This window comes from Carcharhinus amblyrhynchos, chromosome 6 (assembly GCF_965287045.1).
Source record: "Carcharhinus amblyrhynchos chromosome 6, sCarAmb.v2.hapA, whole genome shotgun sequence".
Taxonomy (NCBI): domain Eukaryota; kingdom Metazoa; phylum Chordata; class Chondrichthyes; order Carcharhiniformes; family Carcharhinidae; genus Carcharhinus; species Carcharhinus amblyrhynchos.
In genome coordinates this window covers 104,673,303-104,700,314 of record NC_137329.1, presented here as the reverse complement: position 1 = coordinate 104,700,314, position 27,012 = coordinate 104,673,303, and the positions used below count along the sequence as shown (strand labels likewise).

The following is a 27,012-nucleotide window of genomic DNA, read 5'->3' as shown; positions in this document are numbered from 1 at the left end:
CTAACCTCTGTATGAAGCACTCAGTTACTTGTGGGGGTGGGGCCGGGGATTGATAACCAGATTAACTCTGCTGAAACACATTCTGCCTACCGAGCATCGTCCATAGAGTGAAGATTATGGTTCTCCTTCCTTTGAACTGTGACTGAGAATAAAGGCCCTTACTTCATAATACCATCCGGTATAAGTTTAAAAAAAAGGTCTAACCAAAATTGCCACACCCAAAATCCCCATTTTTTTTTAGAAAAAAGGAATTAATACTGCAATTCAGTACATCTGAAGATACTGACTCAAAAATATACATATACTTATCGGAGGAAGAACAGCTTTCACAGCTACGAATGAAAGGAGTACATAGCCTGCTGAATACCATCCACTAAATCCCATATAAATCTGGGAGACCATGCAGAAAGAACAATCTGTTAGTCTTGCTACAGCTGCAATGAAGAAGGATAAAATCTGTAATGCACATCAACGGCCATCCACTCATTCAAGTGCTTGCCTGAAAATTGTTCACACCCATTATAAGCATTATAGTACAAGCTTGTACAGGAGAAAAAAGTCTGGATAAAAATTGGTATTCTGCTCTGTCTAGCTGTGTCAGCCTCAGTACAGGATTGTTTAATCTGAGGGTCGCTATTCCTAAGGTTTTACAGTCGTGTAACTGGTTAACACAAACCACTATTCATCACCGCAGTCGGATCTTCCATCAGGCGTTAACTAAACAGTCTGTTGGTAACTAAGGACCAACTGTACATCTGTCGTCTGGTAAGAAACAGGCCCTGATTTTGACGAAATGTACGTGCTCGCTGCGCATTGAAAAACAAAAAATGTTATGTATTGCCTCGAGGAAAATTTAACATGCAATTTTGTTGTCTTTGTTTAATTTAAAATATGTCAAGTCTCCAATCCAGTATTTACACTTGCCTCCAACTTAAACAAGTTCATTTTATTTTTGCTGAATTCTTTGCGGCTGCAAAGAAGAAAATGTCACTGGTCGTTTTTGAATAGTTCTCGTGTTTTTTTATTCTTTTACCTCATGCACACTTTCCCAGTTCACGTGTACCTTTATAATAAATCAAGCCTTTTGGGGCAGGAAATGTAGCAGAAGTGGAAATGTCTCATTGTGCTCAACTGCAAGGTAATCACTGCAGGAATTTTGCAAGCTTAATGATAACCTCCTTTTGCTCATCTCTCTGTCAATGTCACTTTCATGTCAAGCTTCACTGGTAAATATCTTCAGTGCGAAAATCACTGTGGTCATGAACTTCACAATGCAAAACTATCAGGGAAAACACTGATTGATGCTCTCCTCTTGCTCTCCAGTCTGTGATGTTCTTTTCTATTTCTTCAATAGCAGGAACATAACACAGGTGGGCAGATGACTTTCCAGGCTCATGTTTGACTTGGTAAGAGTTTTACAGCGCTGACACTTTTACAATGTTGCTTTCTGCTTGGTCCGGAGAGTTGGATCTGTCATCTCCTTCGGGTGTTGTGGCAGGAGGGCTGGGCATGCTTATTACCGCTGTGGTTATATATGATTGCTCACAATTTAGTTTGACACTTTCCTCTATGTTTGCGTTCAAACTGGATCGGCTGTGAAGAAGGATAAATTGAAATCAGATTAACGAAGGCCTTCATTTTAGATTGAGTATAATAAATAGATGAGGTTAAGTGCCTTATATATAGTGAGAATTCACAATGTGCCTGGAACAATATATGCAAAGGTATTATAAACTGGGTAAACACAAAAAAGGTTGTGAATGTAGCCCAATCCATCACCCAAACCAGCCTCCCATCCACTGACTCTGTCTACACTTTCCGCTGCCGTGGCAAAGCAGCCAACACAATTAAGGACCTCACGCACCCCAGATATTCTCTCTTCCACCTCCTTCAATTGGGAAAAAAATACAAAAGTCTTGGGTCACATACCAACCGACTCAAGAACAGGTTCTTCCCTGCTGCTGTCAAGACTTTTGAATGGACCTTCCTTGCATTAAGTTGATCTTTCTCTATACCCTAATTATGACTACAACATTACATTCTGCACTCTCTCGTTTCCTTCTCTATGAATGCTATGCTTTGCATGGCGTGCAAGAAACAATATTTCTCACTGCATGTTAATACATGTGACAATAATAAATCAGATCAAATCAGGTCAAAGTATTATGAAATTAAACTGTATTCTTAATATGTTTTGTGAACCTTGGCCAATGGTGATCTAATTGCCCGACATGATGGAAAACACAGTGCAAATAGACCAAATTCTTTTAATACGATGGACTATAGAAAAGCAGTTATTCTTATCAGCATTGGGATACCCAGGAGCAAGTTTAATTAGTGATGTGGCATGTATGGGAGTGCATTTGCTCGTGGGTAGTGAGGCTGGTGCAGTCTCTCAAGCTGATAAAAGAGGCCAGATTTGGGCAAAAGAATGACTCCTTTTGCCAATTAAAATTCGCAGATGTTAGCTATGGCTTCCAATATAACGATGTACATGTGTTAGGTTTCCTAGTAACGAGGGCAGGGCCTTTAGGTGCCATGAACTCATGAGCTCCTGCTCCTGTTGACAGGTGGAATATTATTGGCTAAGATAATACTGCATAATATTGTAATTGCCCGCCCCGCCCCGCCAGTTTGGGTGATAGGCTGGCTGGGATATTAAAGTGTTCAGAACAGTATATCAATTCTATGTCTGCAAAGTTAAGACAGAGACGATAGATGGTGTTCATCGGCTATTCTCTCTCCTGATGCATGCATTAGCAAACAAACTTCCTTTTCATTCTTTAACTACATGCTGTCTTTTGTGGCCTATGCATTGGTTGAGTGAGAGCGACTGAGTACAAGACTCCCCAGTGGGACACCTCAGAAAATTCCTCTTATAGGCTGGCAGAATAAACACACATTGTTACAGTCGGTAAGTTACTGGCAAAGCAGAGACCACCATAAGGTGAGCTGTTTAAATCGTGTTCCACAAAAATACTGAAAGCAATTGTTACAAGGTCAGTTTTTGCAGCAATGTGATCATTAAAATAGGTGATACTTTGATTCATTAAATCCTCAAATTTTTGTTTTATTGTTAAAAAAGATTTGCAAAAGAAATAGTTAAATTGATCCACATAATTTATTTTAAAAGGCCTCACCATTAAGGATACTGCACTTCTAAAAAGGTCAAAATCAAAGTGCATTCTCCAATTATCATAACTGTAACCTTTTCTTTCAGGGAAGTAACTCTTGAAGCTTGAATTGAGTCAAATTAATTCAAAGAAATCAAAAGATGAAAAGATATTTAGGGATAGTTCCACTAAAGAAATGATGGGGCAGATTTTGATCTGGGTCTGTTTGTGGAGCAGGGCATGCCTGAACCAATGGGAACGGCGCGGTGGTTCGCACTGCTGCCTCTCAGCACCAGGCACCCGGGTTCAATTCCGGCCTCGGGTCACTGTCTAAGTGAAGTTTGCAGGTTCTCCCGGTGTCTGCGTGGGTTTCCTCTGGGTGCTCTCATTTCTTCCCACATCCAAAGAGGTGCAGGTTGGGTGGATTGGCCATGATAAATTGCCCTTTAGTGAGCCAGGATCTAAAGGTTAGAGGGATTACTGGGATTACAGGGGTCGGGTCTGGATAAGATGCTCTATCAAAGTGGCGGAGCCAAAGGGCCTCTTTCTGCACTGTAGGGATTCTATTCTATTCGATAATATCTACAAATTTGGGGCGAGCTAATGATATCTGTCGCTCCTCCAAGGCCAACTTGCTCCAAGATACTGAAAGCAACTTTGTCCCACCTGCCTCTCCAGCAATGATTCTGGATTAAATTCTGGGGTGGGGTGAGGGGTAGGGCGGCTGGATAGGGAGGGAAAGAATGATGGAACTGTGGGGTCAGGGTAGGTAGTACTCCTCCCCGACCTCCATAGAAAGGCTGACATAAAATGAACCAAGTTGTGGGGGCAGGGGGAGGTCACTGAAAACCTCTGAGCCGGGAAGACTGTGAGACCTGCTCTGCTCACTGGGAAAAACAGATTTTACATAGAGGCCCTGCAACATTAACGTCCCTCAGTATGAAACCTATTCTCATTGAAACTTACAGAATACCGAAAGGTCTGGATAGAGTGGATGTGGGAAAGGTGCTTTCATTAGTAGGAGAGACTAGGATCTGAGGGGCACAGCCTCAGAATAAAGGGACAGCCCTTTAGAACTGAGATGAGCAGGAATTTCTTTAGCCAGAGGCTGATGAATCTGTGGAATTCACTGCCACAGAAGGCTGCGGAGGCCAAATCATTGTGTATTTAAGACAGAGATAAATATGTTCTTGATTGATAAAGGGATCAAAGGTTATGGGAAAAAGGAGGGAGAATGGTATTGAGGAACTTATCAGCCATAATTGAATGGCAGGGCAGACTCGATGGGCCAAATAGCCTAATTCTGCTCCTATATCTTATAATCTTGCGGCCTATTCTGGCAGGCTTCCACACACTGGCTTGAACCAATCCTCAGATTCTGATATTCCTCATTATAGCACCTGTAAAATGCCTGGAGAATTCCAGCGCTGGCCAAAGACTTGGGCCTCTGTCTACAACTGGTGTGTTTTTCGGGCAAATATTATAATAAGGTAAAGGAAGGTATTGGATCTCCTGCCAGTGTAGCTAAAAGTGTGGCATTCATCTGAGAGACACTGAACTAACTGGCTTTGGGCCTCGGGTGTGGGCTCACTGAGTGTTTAGAGGACCCAGAATCCAAGACCGAGGGGGGCATCTTTTGTTGCCTTACTGCAGATGTTCAGGCAACAGCCCAAAGGATCCAAAGCTGATGACTATGCCACTTCTGCAGACCTAAGCTTCAAGCTACATTTGTACTCAAGCATACAGTTTCCCAGGACTAGGCCATAGGTGGGCCCACACCAAATCGGTTTGTAAACTCTCACAGCATTTCAAGTAATGCATCAGAGTCCTGAGTCACAAGAGTAAACACAGTAAGAAGTCTCACAACAGATTGTGTTTAACACCAGTCCAACACCAGCATCTCCACATCACAAGAGTAACCCAGACGCTATTTTAACTTGCAAAGTTTTGGAAAATAATGGCCCCGATCTTCCAATCAGAAGTGGATTCACTGCATTTGGCACTGATTAGACAGAAAACTACCCACTTACCTGAATGCACTTAACAAGACCAGACTTCCAATCCACGATGCAGAGGAACTCCCTCAGTGCAGGAAACATGCACCTTTTTACGGTACCAGTTGCAGTAAAGTAGGTTTAAGGCTAGATTTCTGTCTCTGGGTTGGGGTTACAGAGTTGGGAGATTTCCTGGCTCGATGCACAAGAACTTTAGAAATGGCTGCCCGCAGGTTGGATTTTCAGTCGGTGGGGATGAGGGCAGTGGGGAGGGGGTGGTGGCCTGAAACAGGAGCTGGGGTGGGCAACCTCCAAATGAGTGCGTAGGCCTCCAGATGCTGAAGTTGGTCTGGTGCATGGCTGCATCTGTGCTACAGCCCTCATCACTCCCTCATATCCCAACCCCTCCATACACACACACACACCATATACTTTATCTATTCCAACCTGTGCTAAGCCACGCTCCACCCATACCTCACAGTCCATCACAATTCCTATGAAAACTTAATGTCTTCCACCCAGCCCCATATCCCCTATGATAACTTAGTGCCAACTCATGCCAACCCTTGCTCCCTACTCACCACCCTTTGACCTTACCCCTTTCATGCCAAGTCACCTATTATTCTTGGACAGTATATTGATGATTTTGATACTTTCTAGACAGCCTTGGACAGTTCTTTAACAGTTCCTTGACAACAGGACAGTTCCTTGACAGCTGAACAGCTCTCTAACAGTTCATTGACAGCTGGACAGCTCTTTAACAGTTCCTCAGAAATTGGACAACTCTTTAACAGTACCTTGACAGCTGGGCAGTCCCTTGCTAGTTTGACAGTTCCAATTGGCTAAATCTTAGCAAAAATTGGCAGTGTGCAGGGTTTTGGGTATATTAAGCCCCACCCACAGGCTTCTGTAGCGTGATTCACAATCACTGATTTTTTTCAGGCACAGTACATAGGGGGATGCCTGAGAATGGGCCTAAAAGTCTGATCTGAAACATTTCCAGTTTCAAGTCCACTCAGCACTTAGAATCAAAATGGTAAAATAGGGCCCTAAATGTCCAACTTGAATGTTTGTGAATGAGTGAATTACTAGGTAGAGTGGAATGGCAGGATTGCTAAATGGTTGTCTGACGTAGAGCCTGAGACTGTTCTACAGGGGCCTGGAGAACAGGGAATTGCCGTTTGGAAGTTCAAATTTCCTGGGCAATTCCCATGGAGTCATCGCATGTGATCTACTGTGTGGTTCCAACAGCGGATCTTGCTAAATGGGTAGGGTGGGTGAGGTAAGTAGGTAGGGTGGCAGATAGGTGAGGTGGTAGGGTGGCAGTGCATAGGGTGGCAGGTGGGTGAGGTGGGTAAGTAGTTGGGTGGGTCGGGGCTAGTTAGGTCAGATCAGGAAGGATTGACAGATCAGAGCCAAGTAGGATCAGGTTTGACAAGTGGTTGGGTGATGAGGGCTAGTCATATTGAGTTGGGGGGTATTTGGGTGGTCGGAAGCAGTTAAATCTGCCCGGGGAGATGGTTGTGGTGCGTCGAGAGGGGTAGTTGGATTGGATGGATCCAGGGAGGTGGTCAGGGAGACCAGTGGATAGTCAGGAGGTTTGGGGGTGAGCATTGGTTGGGGGGGGGGCGCGGGTGCAGTTATATAGTTATTCAGGAGTTTGACTAGGGTCTTTTCCTTGGTAACTATCCATGGAACTGTCCAATATTTCTGATTCTAATGTAGAGCCTGAGACTGTTCTACAGGGGCCTGGAGAACAGGGAATTGCCGTTTGGAAGTTCAAACTTCCTGAGCAATTCCCATGGAGTCATCGCATGTGATCTACTGTGTGGTTCAAACAGCGGATCTTGGTTTTGATATGATTTGATTTGATTTATTACTATCACATGTAGTAGCATACAGTGAAAAGTATTGTTTCTTGCACGCTATACAGACAAAGCATACCATTCATAGGGAAGGAAAGGAGTCTGGAAAGTGGAAAATCATTGTCATTGACTGGTTAGAACACTTTGAATCCCACAATACTGCATCGTGTATAAGATAGTTTGACCACTTGTGTATTAACAAATAGTTGACAGTGACCCTTTTCACTTAATTGATGTGGTATTAATTTATATAATTTGTAAGGAAGACATTTTTATATTTACTTATTAAGTTAATTTGGGTTATTGAGTTTTAATTTATGAATACTTTGAGATAGTTACCTATTGGAGAGAGCACCTTGTTGCACACATCGAATCTGAATCGTACTGAGTTCCTGTACACTTCCAGGATGACTGCAAGAAATATTGGAATTTGGGAGCCGGAAAGGCTTTTTGCTGCGTCTTGAACAACATGTTCCTGTTAAACCATGTTGAGACGAGAGAGAAGGGCTGTGAGAGTTTGATCGATTTCTTGTAGATCCTTCTAGACAATTCTCTTCGTAGGTTTGTTCATCCACGAAATCGTGATTCTAAGTGAAAGAGAAAAAGGGACAGAGATATAAAAAAAATTATACATCAATCTCAGGAAAATCCTGGTGCTTCACCTTTTTTTAAAGGAATATGTTAACAGGAAGAATCAGGGTCTGAATTGTGCCACATTACTTAGTGCTGAATTCCAATCTTGTATATTAAGCATCACTAGCGGCAGAAGCTACAATTAGCTAACCACCTATTTGTGGTTACTCTGATTACACATTCTATTTTTCCCACATTTCGGTTGAGATAATAATGGTGAGGAATAAGCTTTTAATAATGTCTGTGCTAAGTAACGCTAAGTATCCTGTTAGTACGATTTGCTGACTGAGTTTACCAAATGGTAAATCAAGTGCACACCAACTTCAGTGTAAAGTTTATAGTTTAAAGTTTATTTATTAGTGTGACAAGTCGACTTACATTAACACTGCAATGAAGTTACTGTGAAAATCCCCTGGTCGCCACATTCCGGGGCCTGTTCAGGTACACCGAGGGAGAATTTAGCATGACCAATGCACCTAAACCAGGATATCTTTTGGACTGTGGGAGGAAATCGGAGCACCTGGAGGAAATCCACACAGACAGTGACCCAAGCCGAAAATTGACCACAGTCCCTGGCGCTGTGTGGCAGTACTGCTAACCATTGTGCCACCGTGCTGTCCCTTGACAGAAAGGGTCTACATCAAGAAGAGGATTACACAATTTGAACGCCTAACTTGGAATTTGTCACGCCAGCAGTACACTTTAGTTGTGTGACACAGAGATCAGTTCAGGTGTACTGACTATTGCACACAGTTCTTGAGACGTTGTCAAGGGGAATAATGCTTTACACTGTGATCATGGCTTTGTAAAATCAAATAAGTACTCAAATGATGATGGGTGAAAAATAATAACAGAAGAGAAGGCACAGTAGAGATTAAATTAGGTGTTTATGATATTTGCATGAAATTCCACCTTGCTATTTTATGAAGATTTTACCCTATTCAAAATAATCAGATTAGTATTCATTCTTAAAATAGCTGACAATAGTATTTCATGCCAGTATGTTTGTATGTTAATCATGCACCATACAATTTCATATCAGTGAAATCAAATTGCAGTTTCAGTGAAGCGACAGCACAGTTTTTAATACGTCCTTTCGGTAGAAATGGACAGTATTCATTTCTGACGTCCACCAGTACATTGGGACAATCATGATCAGCCAAGACAGTAAAGATTCTGTTGTTGGAAAGAATGATGATTGCAGAAAATATCAGCGATTTAAACGCAAATTTAGAAGACTTGATCATAATGAAATGCTCTGCGGCGGATATATGTATAGATACATTAACCCCAAATCAAACTGTGTCCTGACTGAGGGAGTCATTGTGAACGTGGAATTCTAAAAAGCATTATCATATGATATTTTTCTATACTTGGTCATAGATAAGAGACATAATAGGAGTTGCTCATGAGGTTTCTTGTAATAGGCTGCATTGTCCTGTATAAAATCTTATAGATCAAAGGTATTTTGCACCAGATCACTAATTGGACTAATTCTTACACGGGAAGTCAAGGATTTCACATTTCACTGAGATGCTGAAGCTAGTCTTTGTGTCATAGTAATAAGGTCAGTAACAATTCAAGAGTATCTTTATATTAAATTGATACTTAAAAATAATAAATACACATTGCCAGTTCAACCTTCCTTCTTTTTTCGTTTTAACCCTTCTTGATTTCCAACTAATATATTCTCACCGAATTTTTCCATTCTTATTTTTCTTCTTTTTAAACATTTAAACAACTCTGCAGGTCTCTTTCCCCTCTGTCTCGGAGGTCTACTTTTGAGAAAAACTGGCCACAAATTGTCAAACAAATGTCTGAAACTTGGAGTTGGTTTCTGGGGCAGGGTCAGAAGACATTTGTCAAGAAACCCAGAGGAAGTTGGCACAGTGGTTAGTGGTGCTGCCTCATAACTGCAGGAACCTGGACTCAATTCTGGCTTTATGTTATGGATCCAGCCTTTCTTCAACAACAGCAATAAAATACATAAACCTTGTTAAAATGAAGGCATTCAACAACTAACCCACCTCCCGAGGGTGGTTGCCTGGTCTTTGTCCTGTCTCCATCAAAATCAGAAGTGGCTGATTTTGAGGTGGCTTGGGTACCTCTTTGAAGTTTTTACAATTTTTCTTCCCACCTGATCCCAAATCACTTGTTAAAATCCCTTTGGCACTGGCACCTTGCACGTAGCATAGCAGCTAGCTTAAATTAAAAGGTTTATTTATTAGTCACAAGTAGGCTTACATTAGTACTGCAATGAAGCTCCTGTGAAAATCCCCTAGTCGCCACAATCCAGCGCCTCTCTGGCTACACTGAGAGAGAATTGAGCATGGCCAATGCACCTAATTAGCACATCTTTAGACTGTGGTAGGAAACTGGAGCACCCAGAGGATATCCACGCAGACAACATGCAGACTCTGCACAGACAATGACCCAAGCCAGGAATTGAACCCAGGTCCCTGGCACTGTGAGGCAGCAGTGCAAACCGCTGTGCCACCATGCCACCCCCTGCTTTGAAGCCTAATTTATACAAGTCATTCAGTCCTTGCAATCACAGTACTGGCTCAATAAGCTGCCTCACAGGGAAACAATAAATGTGACAATCATGATGATGGTAATATTAAAAAAACTGAGCGAGTTCCTTGAACCTGGAAGCAGGAAATGAAATAAACAGGAAAATAATCAGTGATATACCACAATGTTATGGTTATTCAAATCCAGCATGTAAAAATAAGACAAACTGGCTTTGTATTTAGCAAAAACTATTTTGCCTGTCGTTTTCATGACAAAGTCAATTGTGGCTACATAGTTCACTGAATTCTAGTAAAACGCTGAGAAGCAATGGACACTGAGTGACAAAATAACACTGATTCAAAAATCCCGCTCATTGTGCTGGGATTGGGCCAACTTGTGCCCTCTGCAGGGAACCATAGCGTAAATATAAAGGATTGTTAGCAATGCATATCTTCCCTTGTAATGGCTGTTGGGACAGGGGATAGGGTGATGGGTTGCTGATACGTGCTTTCCACATTCCAGCTATGCTCCACTCAGCCATCTGTGTAAAGGCACCAATCAATATTGAAATTAAAAACTGGCATCCTTCTTCAGTTGTCCAGGGTTCCTGCCTGATGCCCTCTGATGGGACCCAGGTCACACAGGTGTAAGTTTCTTTTTATTCATTCCTGGGACTGCCTGAGGGCAGTTGAGAGTCAACCACATTGCTGTGGTCCTGGAGTTACATGTAGGCCAAACCAGGTAAGGACAGCAGATTTCCTTCCCTAAAGGGCGTTAGTGAACCAGATGGGTTTTTTCCGACATTCGATCATGGTTTCATGGTCATCAGTAGATTCTTAATTCCAGTATTGCATACAAGTTCCACCATCTGCCTGGTTCCTCAGAACATGAATGTCTGGATTAATAGTCTAGCAATTTTACCACTAGACCATTGCCACCCCACTGCAGATGGATCTCTGGTCCTCATCTGCCCCATGTAATTGTAAAATCTGGTGTCTTCTCTTGTAATGGCTGTTGGGTTAGGGGATGGGGATGGTGGATTGCTGATACTTGCTTTGCACATTCCAGCTATGCTTCACTCAGCCCTCTGCATAAAGGCACCAATCAATATTTAAATTAAAAATCGTCATCTTTCTTCGATTATCCAGGGTTCCTGGCCTGACACCCTTTGCTGGGACCCACGTCAGTCAATCTGGAGGACAGTGTGTCTCACTTTCCTGGGTGCATAAGGCTTCAATTCTTTATTGGGCCCCAACTGGCCCAAGGAAGCAGGATTTCCATTCATAGAAAGTCCCCACTCCCGGTGCACCTCTGCATGCCATTTACTGTGCAAAGGGACAAGTTGAGGTTCCAGCCTGTACAAGACATGTTGGAAATTCCCAGAAATAGCAGAGACCCGGCAAAGCCAGATTCCTGTTGTTGCACAGTGAACTTTGCTATTCCTCTGTTAGTGTTCCGGCAAAAAAAACAGGAGCCTCAAGGATTTTTGGAACCATTAAATTTGTCATAAAATACCATGATTAAATTAAAATTTATAGATGACGTAGACATATTGATATATTCAATGAATGTAAATGATATATTGAAAAGGTAGTCAAACTTTTCTTGGATCTGACACAATTTTATACAAAAATTATCGACCACATGTTTATACACTTATTTCCCCGTTACTTTCAAATTTATTCTGATCAACTTTAAACTTTTACTGTCCAAAGTTTTAAGCTTGGAATCATTTGCACTCGCTTGTCACAATCCCTTCATTATATTTCTATAACTTTAAGAACAGATGTCTAAAGTTTTCTGTTACAGAACCAGTGATGTATTAAATATATGTGGCATAATATTACCTACCAGCTTTCAGATGATTATTAAGATGTGGGCACTAATGCTAAGTGGATCAATACATTCTAGAAAGAACGCCACCAAATTCATTAAAACAGCAAAACAAGTAACCAGCAGAGAAGCTTTTGCACAATCACAGAATACCAGCATACAGCACAAACATCTTCAGACTGTCAAAACGTTAACAGTTACAGCACAAATATCATAAAATGCAGAGTTACACACACTTAAATTCAGATAGTTCTGACACGAACAATCAAACTGGTACCTTAATGGATGTTGAAGACCGAACTGATAAGAGGGGATCATCCACAAGATAGGACAATCCCTATATGGTAACATGCCAACAAAAAAGAAACAATAACTAATGCATCTTAACAGTTTAAAATGAGTATATTCAAATATCTGAACAAAACACCAGCATCTTTTCTGACACCTTCATTAACTGGGAGCCTTACACAGGTCATCAATATAAATATCTACATTTACTTGTTAGAAATTTTCAAGTGTATTTTAATAATAAATCATTGCCAGAAAGATTTTAAAGCACTTTTTTATACAGAAGATGCTTTTGGCGAATAATGCTTAAAAAGAAATTCATAGAATCCCTACAGTGCAGAAGGAAGCCAGTCAGCCCATCAAGTCTGCACCAACAACAATCCCACCAAAGCCCTGTAACCCCACATATTTACCCCATGAATCCTTCTAACCTATGCATCTTGGGACACTACGGGACAATTGAGCATGGCTAACTAAACTAACCTGCACATTTTTGGACTGTGGAAGGAAACTGGAGTGAACCCACTGAGAATGGGGAGTATATGCAAATTCCACACAGACAGTGACCCAAGCCAGGAATCCTGGCTTGGTCCCTGGAGCTGTGAGGCAGCAGTGCTAACCACTATGCCACCATGTCACTCCATGGCTACTGACTGTTTCATTAAGATATGAAAGTTGATTGCACTTTACCTACTCTTTTATAAGTAATGTATTTATAATTAGCTGCTGAATTTTCTTAAGGTTTTAAAAAGATACTGAAAACAATTTCAATAGTTACCCACCCAATGTCAAGTTTGTAATTTGCTGTTTTGGCACTGAGCTGACAAAATGAGATTTTGAAAAATTATAAAATGACATTGAAAAAGTGTCCTGATCAAACTGGGCTACATTAAATTTCAATAGTTTTGCCGTGACAATCTCCTGATGTGGGGTCGAAGAATAGCCAAATGTATTGACGACTTTCTTGAAAATTACAAAAAAATCTACATGACAGTTTCTTCAACCCAAGCATTCATCGAGTAAAATGGGCCAAGTAAATTTAGATCCATTCTGTGTAGAATATTTAACATAAATAAGGAATACTTTGTGTGATATTATTGGTGAGTTTGAATGTATGTTTGTGTTATGTTATTGAGTGACACTGTGCGCTGGCACAGTAACCTTTTATTTCTGGATTCCAGCTCTGACGACAATAATCCAGTGCAAGGGAGAACTTGGGCATGGTTAATGTGACATCCTTGTAGATGTGCGACCAAGGGCAAAAATCTATATTAAATTAGCAATCCCACTTAGAGAGGTCAAAATAGGTGGAAATTTAAAAAGTCACTAGTGCAGTGTGGAGTTCCTCTAAGGTTAACAGTTAAGGTTCATTGCTGAAGCAAAGTAGAACGTGAGTGTATCCTGTTCTCAAATCTGACCTGGAACTGATTGGTGCTGAAATTAGGTGCAGAAAATGGGACATTTTATCCATTGTATCCATTTCCCAGCACTAACACCTGTTACCCTAATAGGTGCATATACACAAATAAAAATAACATACAGTTAGAGAAAAAACACACAGACAATAAAGAGTACAGACACAGTAACTACAAACAATAAGATTTCTTGCACATTTCATCAGAAAACATTCCAAGTCATGCAGATGTTCTTGCAACTTCAGACACTGGTTGGCATATACCTCCCCACAGATGTAAACACAGAAGGTTAATAAAATAGATTGATGATCCATGAAAAATATAAATTATTGAGTGGTACTGAGTGCATTCCTCATGAGGGCGTTGGAATTCCCGTGTGCCATTTTTATCACTCATTGATGTGCTTGCAGGAGTTTCCTCAATGTACTATTTTAACAAACTCTTTTAACCCATAGTTATTTTTCATTAAATGTTTATTTCAGGCTTATACTATTTAGATGGCCTGGCACTCTGCAAAGTGTTCTCTGTTAGCCAATTGCTGGAAGTGTGCACTGGCTAAAATACTGCAAGGTTATTGTGATTGTTCCAGTAGTGCAGGAACCCAGATGGAGGCCATTCGGCCCATCAAGCCTGCACCAACCACAATCCCGCCCAGGCCCTATCCCCATAACCCCATGTTATTTCCCCTGCTAATCCTCCCGACACTACCATGGCCAATTGACCTAACCTGCTCATTTTTGGAGTGTGGGAGGAAACCAGAGCACCCGGAGGAAACCCATGCAGGCATGGGGAGAAGGTGCAAATTCCATACTGTCAGCTATGACTGGAGTTGAACCCGGGTCCCCGGCCCTGGCGTTGCGAGGCAGTAGTAGTAATCACTGTGCTGCCCCAATGTCAAAGCACTGGTTGCAGTTTACTCCTGGAATACCATCCCTTACATGCACTTTTTCTTTCTGAATTCAATTACATGAAGCTATGAATTGGAAAACTGAAAGAGGTAAATAACAATTGCTTCTGCACAACACAAAAGATGTAACTTTTCACTTAGGAAAATAATTCTGGTTACACCAACTGAAATCATGACCCAACACTCATTTAGATCACCAGCGACGTCATGATCAAAAGTTCACATGATGCACTGTCTCACAAAAAGGCAGTGATCAGAACAATTTCTGTTGCTTTTAGCTCATGTGAAAAATGAGATCAATATGCATTCATTCTATGAAGATAATTGCTAGCTTTACTACCCCTCTGACTGATACCTCAAAAATGCTATCATACTGGGTGTGGTATTATATTTTCAATGTTTGACAGGAGATTGAAAATATAAACTTTTACTAGGATCCATCTTCCTCTATAATAAACAGAACCTCATCCTGCGGTGTCTATGAGGGGAGGGAAGATGCTGCAATTGCTTTATAGAAGTAAAATACTGGGACTGCTGCTAAGCACCATGCTATGAATTTACTGTCCTTAGGAAAGAAATGTGATAAGTTATTGTCGTTGGTATTATAGCTGTCTTACCATTCAGTAACATTTCTAGGTAAATGGGGGTCGCAATGTTACTGCCTGTTCACACCACACTCCTGCTGCAGTGAGGTCGGAGACTTTGGCGGCCAGTCAAAGCTCTGTTCGTTGCAGCAGGATGGGAACAGCCTTCCGGTGTGAATGGTGGTAAGATTCCAGCCAAAATGTCTGGCTTAGTTTGGTACTTAGAAGTAAAACTACAAATGCTCCTTTTCAAAATAAAAGCATTTGATTACTGAACGAGTTTGTAGATTTGACAGTGGTTTTCCATATCTCTATATTCTAAAACAATTTCTATTTTCAAATTCTTGCTAAAGTTCCTTGTTACATGTACAATTCCTGAGCTAAATTGTATTTCTGTACATTATTAATGGTGCTGTGAAAGGACTTTCCAGGATTAACTTGCTATGGTGAGGAATGATATTTTCTTCAAGTGTCATTTTCCTTCTTTGTGACAAGAGATCTTTTGCATTGTGGCTTCCCTAATGTTCTGGCAAAAGGAATAGGAAACTTTCTAAATATTTACAATTTATATTATTCAGCCAAACTCTTTTGTTGGGTATATTTTGGCTCTTATTTTTGATGTAGTTCACCCATGGTTTAAAAATAATTGTAATACCAAGGCATATTGTGTGAAGTGACTATCTGAATGATGATCCTGTTGCATCTGTAGTACAGGAAGGGCAGGGAATATAATCTGTAAGCAGCACCTCAATGTTTACCATGAACAATAGCTCAGTGGCGCCACCACTGACCAAGCTGAGAAGTGCTGAAGGTCATAGCTGCCAGACTGGGCCTACGAAGAGAACAAACATGTGGGAAAAACCCATTTGATCTCGTCCTCAGCGGTCTACTATTGCAGGTGCATCAGTACACAACAATATTGACAAGAGTGACCATTGCACTTTCCATGTTGGGATGAAGTCTCATCTTCATGCTGAGGACATCTCCCCTCGTGTTGTGTGACGCAATCACCATGATAGATGGGACAGATTCAAAGCAGGCTTTGCAGCTTAAACTTGCAAGGCGTTGTGAGACATCAGCAGCAGTAGAATTGTATTCAACCAAAATCCATAACGTCATGGCCCAGCATAGCCCTCGTTTTACCATGAATATTGAGTTAGGAGACCAATCCTGGTTTAATGAGGAATGTAGAAGAACATGGCATGAGTAGCAGCAGGTGCATGTACAGGTGAGGCAACAATCTGGTGAAGCTACAGTACAGGGCTACATGGATGCTAAAAGGTGGAAGCAGCATGTATTAGGCAGAGCCAGTAAATCCCATAACTAACTGAGCAGATCAACGTTTTAGACTCCTGTTATATCAAGTTGGCTGGACACTTAAACATCTAACAAGAGGATGAGTCTCCATGAACATCTCCATTCTCAATGACAAAAGATTAACACACAAGATAAGGACTCGCAGACCTGGCATTGATATATTAGCATGGATAGAGGATGGTTTAATGGACAGGAAGCAGAGAGTAGGAATAAATGGGGCACATTTAAATTGGCAGGCTGTGAGCGCAAGGATCAGTGCTGGGGCCTCACTGCTTACAACCTATATTAATGACTTAGATGTAGAGACAAAATGTATCTAAATTTGCTGGCAGTACAAAGCTAGGCGGGAGCGCAAACTGTGAAGAGAGAACAAGAAGGCTACAAAGAGATAGAGACAGGCTAACTGAGTGGGCAACAAGGTGGCAGATGGAATGTAAAGTGGGGAAGTGTGAGGCTATTTACTTTGGTAGCAAGAATAGAAAAGCAGAATATTTTTTAAAAGGTCTGGAACTTGTAAATATTGATGTTAAGAAAACTCTGACAAGGAAGATAGCGCACAAGCACAGCGAGCAATTTGGAAAGCAAATGGCCTGTTGATCTTTATTGCAAACAATTTGAGTACAAGAATAAAGAAGTCTTGCTATAATGTTGCACAGCTTTGGTGCAACCATATCTGGAATACTATGCATAATTTTGGTCTCCATCCTCAGCACTGCTCTGGAGATTGGGTGCACCGATACTCCTTCTCCAGCCCCACCTCCGTGAGTCAGCCAGGATGTATGACAGACCAAGCTGTTTAATTTCCAAGGACTGAAGGCAAGTTCCTACTGAGGAAACTGCCCTCTCCACTGGCACTGACCCGCTCACCAGAGAAACCACCACTGCGAACTGACCCCACCCCGGCTGTCTCCGATTGCCTCGATCAAACAAGGATTTACTCGACTTTTTAAGGCTCCCCTTCACCAAGGGTTAGCCAGGATTTTCCAGGATAACAGCACAGATTATACACATCAGGATCGGATAGTTATGGGTTGTGCATCAGGAAAATAAAACAGATTAGAAGATGAGTAGCTCCACAGCTTGTGAAAACACAACTGTTCCTGCATCTAAATCACGTGACCAGCTCTTTGCAATTTTCTACTTGGTGTGCCAACGTTGAATATACTTAAAGCAAAGAGACAGAATTTTGGTTTCTCAAAGAATCAAGGAATATGGGGAACAAGAGGGAAACTTGAACAGAAGCCCAGGATCAATCATGATCGTATTAAATGCAGAGCAGGTTCAACAAGCTGTATAGTCTTCTCCTGCTTCAATCCCTTATGTTATGATACAGGACCCAAAGTAGTAAATGCTCTGGTCTCATCCACTGTAGGACTCGTTGTGGGCAGGACTGAAAATTTGATTGACCAATAAAGGCCTGTTGACCTCAGGCAGAAACTTCTGGTCTCGGGTGGGTGCAATGTGAAAGTCCTGCCCAATATATGAGTGTAGAAGACAAGAGTGATGCATTTGCCACCATTTTCAGCCAGAAGTGCTAAACTGTTGATCTATTTCAGCCTGGTTCCATGGACATTTCAGCTTCATTCAATTCACTTCACATGATATCAAGAATAAGTGAACACACTTGATACAGTTAAGACGATGGGCCCTGCCACCATTTCAGCTGTGGTGCTGAAGACCTGTTCTCCAAAAGTGGCTGCGCCTTTAGCCAAGTTGTTTCAATACTGTTACAACACTGGCAACTACCTGACAATGGTGGAAAATTGGCTGAGTATGCCCTATTCACATAAAGCGAGGAAAATCACATCTATCAATAACCACCCCATTAATTTACTCTCAATCACCAGCAAAGTGACAGAAGGGATCGATGACATTGCTTTCAAGCAGCATTTATTCAGCAGTAACCTGCTTTCTGATGTTCAGCTTGCATTTCATCGAGGCTACTCAGCTCCAGACCTCAGGACTGTCTGAGCCCAAGCATGAACAAAAGGACTGAATTCCAGAGATGACGTGAGTGTGACTACCCTCGACATCAAGACAGCCTATGACTGTATGTGGCATCAAGGAGCCCCCAGTAAAACTAAAGTCAATTAGAATCAGGGGAAAAACTCTGGACTGGCTGGAGTCCCACCTAGCATCACGCATGGTAGCTGCGATGACTGGGCAAGATCAGCCCAGGATGTTGCTGCAGGAGATCCTTAAAGTTGTTCCAGTATGATACAACACTGCTACCTTCTTGACAATGTGGAAAATTGCCCAAGCATGTCCTATCCACAGAAAGCAAAAAGAAAATTAAAGCTGACAATAACCGTCCCATCATGCTCCTGTCAATCATCAGCGAAGGGATTTTTGACATTGCTTTCACGGCCCATCCATCTCCAGCTGCTTCATCGATCACCTTCCCGTCTTCATATGGACAGAAGTGGGCATGTTTGTTACTCAAGGCACAGTGTTCAGCACCATTTGAAACTCCTCAGGTAATGAAGCAATCTGCAAGCAGCAAGGCCTGAACATGGTTCAGACTTGGGCTGAAAGTGACAAGTACGCTGGAATTCTATTGCCCCGCCTGTCATGGAATCGGAGGGGGCAAGGCACGGACAATAGAAATGTCCGTTAACTTGCGGGTGGGATTTTCTGGTCTCGGGTCGAGCGAGGCTGTAAAATCCTACCCATAATGTCTGTATCACAGAAGTACCACAATTACTATCTCCAGCAAGAGAGCATCTAAATACCTGTCCTTGTCGTTCAATGGCATTAACATTGTCAAATTACTGACCTTCAATATCCTGGTGGCCCACCATTGACCTGAAATTTAACTAGGCCAACTACTTAAGTACTATGGCTACAACAGCAAGTCTAGAGACTAAGTACTCTGTGGCAAGGAATTCACCTTTTGACTCCCCAAAGCCTTTCCCGCATCTACAAGATGCAAGTCAGTGGTGTGATGGAATACTCTCCACTCCCTTGGATGAAGGCAGCTCCAACAAGATTAACACCATCCAGGATAAAGCAGCGTGCTTTGACTAGAGCCCCATTCACATGTTCACACTGACAGATCGGCACATGCTCAGTAGCCTGCTCAGTGCGCTGCTTCCAGCCGCTCCAGTGGGAATAGGCTCCGTCCTCTGAAATTTAATGATATTCGCGCTGGTAGCCTCTGCAGTGCTCTGAGTGTGGGAGATTCTTCAAGGAACTCCCACTGAAACAAACAACATGAATTACTCCAGTTTTCATGCAAATTCAATACTGAGAACCTTTTGGAAAGAATTCCGTCCGTGGATTTTTGGAGGTTCATTCTTTTACTAGATTATTTTAGACGTAACTAGGTCCTGTTACATATTATCTGGAATATTCTTAATTTGACTTATTCTTGTTCCCAGTACATTCCCGCAAGAGGTGAAAGGTTGGCTAGGTGATAAAGGTGAAGCAAGAATGATGTGATGCTGTGTAACAGAATTTTTTGATAAGATCTATTGGTGTATCTTTACAGCGAATGGGCAAATGACGTTCTGTGAAACATACACCATAATCTAAGGATAATTCGTTTGTAAGCAAAAATACAAAAGCTAATTCTAAGGGGAAGAGCTCATTTACTTCCAGGTTTCTGTGGAGCCTCGAGTATCATTCCTTACCGTAGTTTTCTCCAAACAATGTAAGAGATGGTGATGCTGCCTCTGGAATGAAGACCCTGACTTGTTAACAAGGGCTTGTTCTTCATCGTTCGACATCTGGAAAAATCAAGAGACAATGAATTGAAAATATTGTAGCCAATTGATAAAAAGATTTCATACTGGGGTTCAACATAAATTGCCTCCATTGCTTTTACTTGGATAGAACCAGCTAAAGACATAGGCACCACAACACTTGAGACTGCTTAAGGTGAAAACCCTGCCTCCTATTTGGGAGAGAGATGAGGTTTGGGGACATCAGCAGATCTACTCTATGGCCCTCCAATGTCAAGGAAAATCCCCAGTCACCAAGCTCTGGCGCTGGTTCAAGTACACTGAGGGAGAATTTAGCACGACCAAAGGACTTAACTAGCACGACTGTGAGGGCACCCAGAGGAAACCCGTGCGGACATGTAGAGAACATGCAGTCTCTGCAATGACCAAAGCTGAAAATTGAACCCAGGTCCCTGGTGCTGTGAGGCTAACCACTGTGCTGCCCACAAGGGAGTACAGCCAGAAGACTTCTGGAAACAGAGATTTTGATATTTAGGTTCTTACAAACATGAATGAGGGGCAGGATTAGGCCACTCAGCCCCTCAAGTCTCTCTGCCATTCAACAAGCTCATGGCTGATCTGATTGTAACTTCAACCCCATATTCCTGCCAACCCCAATAATCTATCATTCCCTTGTTAATCAAAGTCTATCTTGCTTAAAATTATTCAAAGACTCCGCTTCCACCTCCTTTTGAGGAAGAGAGTTCCAGAGATTCACAACACTCTGAGAGAAAAAAAAATTCTCCTCATCTCTGTTTTAAATGGGCAACCTTTTATTTTCAAGCAGCGACCCCATAGTTCTAGAATGGTCTCAGCCAAGAGGAGGCACGAGTCCCTTTCACACCTTCTGGAACATCTCAAATCTTACCTAATGTAACTGACCCCAGAAAAGGATTGGATATCTTGAACGAAAGGAAAGTAGCCAAAGGCTGGAAATGTGTTACTTTGTAATAAAAACATACAAAGGAGAGACTGTTCAACTCATTTTTAGATGTTTTACACTGGGTCATAGAACATAATATCTTTTTGTAATTCATTATGTTCAGATGTCTAGACATTCTAGACATGTCTAGATGTCTAGACATGTCTAGAGGGGATTGAGCTATGAGGAGAGGCTGAATAAACTAGGCTTGTACTCGTTAGAGTTTAGAAGAATGAGGGGAGATCTCATTGAGACGTATAAGATGATGAATGGGATGGATAGGATAGAGGTGGAGAGACTCTTCCCGCTCAAAAAAGACAGTAGGACTAGGGGGCACAGCCTCAAGATAAAGGGGAGGCGGTTTAGAACGGAGTTGAGGAGGAACTTCTTCACTCAAAGGGTGGTGAATCTCTGGAATTCTCTGCCCGTTGAAGTGGTGGAGGCTGCCTCGCTAAATATTTTTAAGAAGCAGGTTGATGGGTTCTTGATAAGAGAGGGGATTAAGGGTTATGGGGAGAGGGCGGGAAAGTGGAACTGAGCCACGACAGATCAGCCATGATCTTATTGAATGGCGGGGCAGGCTCGAAGGGCTAGATGGCCTACTCCTGCTCCTATTTCTTATGTTCTTATGTTCTTATGTTCAACTGCTCAAACCGTTTTTTATCTTCAGTTTATTTAACTGGATATTTGATTATCCACTTGATTTCTTTATTCACTGCATCTTCACTGCTCTCACGAGGTACTTCCCCTCTTAATTTCCAGTAGATCTTTTCTGCTGCAGTATCCTTCCTCTGCAGTGATTTTTTTAATACACGTCCATCTCTGCTGCAGCTGCCTCCTCACTTTGTTAAATTTTATTCTCATTTTTTCTTTCTTTTGTTATGATTGGAGCTTTAACCCCCTGGCAGTGTTAATAAAAAATCTTCACTCAGAATCACGGAATCCTTACAATGCAGAAGGTGGCCATTCGGCCCGTCAAATTTGCACCTGCTACAATCCCACCTATTCCCATAACCCCATGCATTTACTCTAGCTCGATCCACTGACACTTGTGGGCAATTTAGCACGGCCAATCCGTTTAATCTGCACATCTCTGGACTGTGGGAGGACACCGGAGCACTGGGAGGTAACTCATGCAGCCACAGAGAGAACATGCAAACTCCACACAGACAGCGACCCAAGCCTGGGAATTGAACCCAGGTCCCTGGCGCTGTGAGGCATCAGTGCAAATCACTGTTCCACCCCTTGAAGAAAGACTTTTCTGATTTCCACGCGCTGGGAGCCACAAGACAATTTATACTACATAGTTAATAGTCAGGCAATATATGGATTTATCAGAATTGTGTATCTGTAAAATGCTATCTGGGTGTGGGAGTGTTAGTGGGTGAAGAATCAGCAAAGCTGAGGATGTGAAGGCCTTGTGGCGTTGCTCAAGGATTGGCTGAGATAATGAAACTGGGCTACGATCAGAGAAGGAGACTATTTGGCCCACTGAGTCTGCACTGACTCTCTGACAGAGCATCTCACCAAGGCCCACCCCCGCTGCTCTATTCCCATCACCCCACAGATTCACACTGCCGATCCCCCTAACCTACACATCTTTGGATACTAAGGTGAAATTTAGCATGGGCAATCAACCTAACCTGCAGATCTTCGGACTGTGGGAGGAAACTGGAGCACCTGGATGAAACCCATGCAGACATGAGGAGAACATGCAAACTCCGTACAGACCGTCATCCAAGGCTGGTCTCTCGTGCTGTGAGAGCAGTGCTAACCATTGTGCCACCATGCTACCCCAAATGCTTGGTTGCTAATCTGACTTTGCTCTTTCACACTCTGGTTCAGAGAAGAAGGTGGTCCAAAAGGCAGATCCTCAGGCTAATTCCAAACTAATTACTGATGTTGTTTGAAGCGTCTCTACATTAATAGTTGCATGGTTTCCTTGATTGGGAACAGGCTACTTTATCCCAAGGTCAGAACAGCCTATCGGGAATGAACTTGTGTTCTTGTTTTTGAGCATATTTTTACATCATTACCGACGTTCTGACAATGCAGCAGAAGAAGTTCTGATGGAATTCATCTCAATTAATCCTGACCAGTTATCAGCCTTTTTTGGACAAATGATAGACAAAACAATGTGGCAAGTAATTCAAGCCTGAAAATGCACAATATAATCGAAAAACAGCTTTAGGTACATCATAGAAAGCTCCAAAAGTCCTTGATTCGAAGGATTACATGGAAACAATTCCACTCTGCACTCTTAGAATTCCTTTTGATTTGATTTGTTTATTATTGTCACACGTATTAGTGCGCAGTGAAAAGTATTGTTTCTTGCTTGCTGTGCAGGCAAATCATACTTTACATAGAGAAGGAGAGGGTGCAGAATGTAATGTTATAGTCATAGCTAAGGTGGTAGAGAAAGATCAACTTAATGTGAGGCAAGTCCATTCAAGAGTCTGATGGCAGCAAGGAAGAAGCTGTTCTTGAGTGGATTGGTACGGATCCTCAGACTTTTGTATCTTTTTTTCTTGATGGAGTAAGGTGGAAGAGAGAATGTCCATGCGGGGGGAGGGGGGTCCTTGATTATGCTGGCTGCTTTTCCTAACTCAAGTTCAGTGTTACCTTTATGGTTTTGTTGAATCAAGTGATGAAAGTGTTCAGATAGTATCCTGAAACTGGATTTGAGTGACGGAGATTGTTGAAATGTTTTGAACAATCATTTTAAATCCTACATTCTTACCTTCATAATAGTTCAAGTGACTGTGAAAATCCCCGAGTCGCCATATCCTGGCGCCTGTTTGGTACACTGAGGGAGAATTTAGCATGGCCAATACACCTAACCAGCATGTCTTTTGGACTGCGGGAGGAAGCCAGAGAACCTGGAGGACATGGGGGAGAACGTGCAGACTCTGCACAGACAGTGACCCAAGCCGGGAATTGAATCCGGGTCCCTGGCACTTTGGGGTATCAGTGCTAACCACTGTGCCGACAGACCATCAGTGGTGGTTTTAATTAACCCAGCTTTCTTCCTAACAAGGTCACATTTCCTTGACAGTGGAGCAGCTAATGCTGGCCTTACTTTGGTACTTTTTATGCAGTATTGCACTGAGGCTGCTCTTTGCTTTGCTGTACAGATTTCTACATTGGTTGGGCTGTACCTGACTTTCTGGGGACAATGTGACCACAGGGAACAAAGGGATATGACTTTTTTAACTTCTTTTTTTTTCCAATTGAATATAATCAAAATCCCAGTGAGGGTTTAAAACACAGTGGGCTACTGCCAACACATGTCGCAGCTGGAAGTGCTGCTATTATGTCCTGCTGTGCTTGTAAACTCTGCATCGATGCTTCTCAGCGGCTTCCCGTTTTGTAACCCTCCAGTGATTGCCATCCATCGCTCACGCATTGGCAGCTTGTAACAAATCCGAGCTGGATCATCCAGTGAACACTTTCAAAAGGTACACAGCTCAAAGCGGTAACCTGCTCAACCCTGTTAGAAAATACAGAATACCTTCAATCGCTGTGCAACTGCACAGGGTTCCAATTTCACTGACAGCAGCCTTTCTCTGAACAGTTGAATGAAAGAAAGCAAAATATCAGTAAACGGATGGAAACTGGGTAATAACAGCTGATTTTGTTTGCTTCAATTCCACTTTCTGAGAAAGAAAGAATAAAAAGACCACTTCAGCCCTCGGCAGCCCATTACCTGCTCCAGTGAATCACTTAGTAAACCATTGTGTTTGCTCTGCATATACGCATTTGCGCTCCCTGTCTTTGCCACACGGATTCTTGCAAGTCTGGCTTTCTGTATAAACAACAATATACAAATCAATTACTAATTTATCATAGCATTTTCCTTGGCATATTTAACATTGACCACAGAATATTAAAAACTTCTTACCCATGAACGAATGAGAGAAGTTATTTATTATTAATTTTAATTTCAGTTCAGAAGTTATTTATTCAAGTTAGTAAACGTGATGTTATATGACAATCCAAGACATGCACCATAAAACAAAATGGTCACTAATAAACCTTCCTTACTCAGCGGAGCTTGCTCCCATGTGAATATGGGATTGGTCTATCATGATATGGTCTACCATGATGTGAAGAGGCTGGTGTTAGACTAGGATGGACAAAGTGAGAGGTGATGCGACATCAGGTTTATTTGCAATCACAAGCTTACAGAGCGCTGCTCCTTCATCAGGTCACCTGAAGATCAGAAGGTCATGCCAGTGGGAAGGGCCAGGAAATTTCAACAATAGTCACATTAGGTCACTATCTTAACAATCACGCAGATTTGCTGATTGACCAGGAAGTGTAGAAAACAAATATAGATTCAAAAAACATGCATAGAAACACCGAAAATAAGAGCTGGAGTAGGCCAGTAGGGATGAAGTGGAAATGGTTGAGAGCTTCAGGTTTTTAGGTGTCCAGGTCACCAACAAGCTGTCCTGATCCCTTCATGCTAATGCTATAGTTAAGGAAGCCAACTAACGTCCCTACTTTCTCAAGAGACTAAGGAAATTCAAAGCCACTGGCAATCCAATCCTTGCCCTGTTTTGAGATTGCAATTGCAGCTGCAGATTTTAGTGAGGATGCAGACATCTTACACATTGGCTGGAATTTTCCAGATCTTTCAGTCCCGCCAACATGAATGAAGATTTCAATGGCTCGCCAGCCTTGCCACAGGGGAACTCACAGTGGGAGGGCTGGAAAATTCTGGCCATTGTCCCTCACTGAGATTCAGGTAAGAGAATTGCTCCTTGGGTCCCCTGGGTGGATATGACCTCTTACTGAGAGCACTTTCCCTTCTCTTCCTCCCTCTACACTTCACTATTGCATTTTCCCAGAGTCATTTCACCCCATCAACACATTCCCTTCCCCTTTATGTACTTATCTAATTTTCCCTTTTGGTTTCTGTGTTACTTGCCTCAACAATCCAATATTCACATGGCAGCAAGCTCTACTGAGTAAGAAAGGTTTATTAGTGACCATCTTGTTTTATGGTGCATATCTTGGACTGTCATGTAGCATCATGTTTTTCTGCTGTCACAACTGTACTGAATAAAAACCTCAAGCTGCACTTACATTCATTGGTTACTTGTACGGCATAGCCAATTCAAATAATATGTGAAAAAAATGATTTAGAAATAGTTTGGAAAGATCCTACGATACTTCACAGAACAGACAATGAAAGCTTGTAAGACTATTAAGCATGTTCTAAAATAAATCACATTTTCTTTGTGAATCATTGAAAAATAATTTTATGTTTAAGATTAAATGCAGCATGCTTATTAGCATTCCAAGAACTGCCCCATAGACTTGAGAATATAGACACCATGTGCATTGCTGTTACCTTGGGCACGGTATCTGATCAAATGTTTTGGCAAAGAATTTTGACAGATGCTTTTTGTTTATCTTATTTCTCTGTGCACTAACAATTAGTATAAAAATATGTACTCATAAGTAGCCAAAGGGAATATTTGACCAATCAGTTGAGTACTACTGCATATTTTATCAAAGGAATCATCTTGATATGACGCCAATTAAAACAATCTTGTGTGGAACTTTCTCTCTCAGATATTATAGGTTAATGAAGTAACAGTAACTTTCAATAACACACTTTGCCTTATCAAATGCTCTCAATTTTTGTTCCTTCTCTGAAAATCATGTATAGAAACATAGAAAATAAGGGCAGGAGTAGGCCATTTAGTCCTTTGAGCCTGGGCCACCATTTATTATGATCATGGTTGATCATAGAATCCCTACAGTGCAGAAGGAGGCCATGATTCTGCACTGACCACAATATCACCCAAGCCCTCTTCCTGTAATCCCACATTTTTACCGTAGCTAACCACCTGACACTAAGGGGCAATTTATCATGGCCAATCAACCTGACCTG

The 27,012-nt window shown here is 42.0% G+C and overlaps 1 protein-coding gene across 2 annotated transcripts in view; it reads right to left on the bottom strand.

Moving 5' to 3' along the window:
* Positions 1 to 930: 930 nt before the first annotated feature.
* The window catches only part of kcnd2 (potassium voltage-gated channel, Shal-related subfamily, member 2), a 434,539-nt gene continuing 408,457 nt past the window's right edge, over positions 931 to 27,012 (bottom strand). The window contains exons 3-7 of one of the 2 annotated variants that reach the window (XM_080191717.1): positions 24,814 to 24,912; positions 20,096 to 20,191; positions 12,230 to 12,289; positions 7,312 to 7,559; positions 931 to 1,593 (exon numbers count right to left, since the gene is read on the bottom strand). In XM_080191717.1, coding sequence (XP_080047843.1) covers positions 1,416 to 1,593; positions 7,312 to 7,559; positions 12,230 to 12,289; positions 20,096 to 20,191; positions 24,814 to 24,912 — 681 coding nt within the window. In that variant the 3' untranslated portion in view covers positions 931 to 1,415. The remainder of the gene's footprint in view (positions 1,594 to 7,311; positions 7,560 to 12,229; positions 12,290 to 20,095; positions 20,192 to 24,813; positions 24,913 to 27,012) is intronic. The other variant, XM_080191718.1, reaches the window with a different exon arrangement.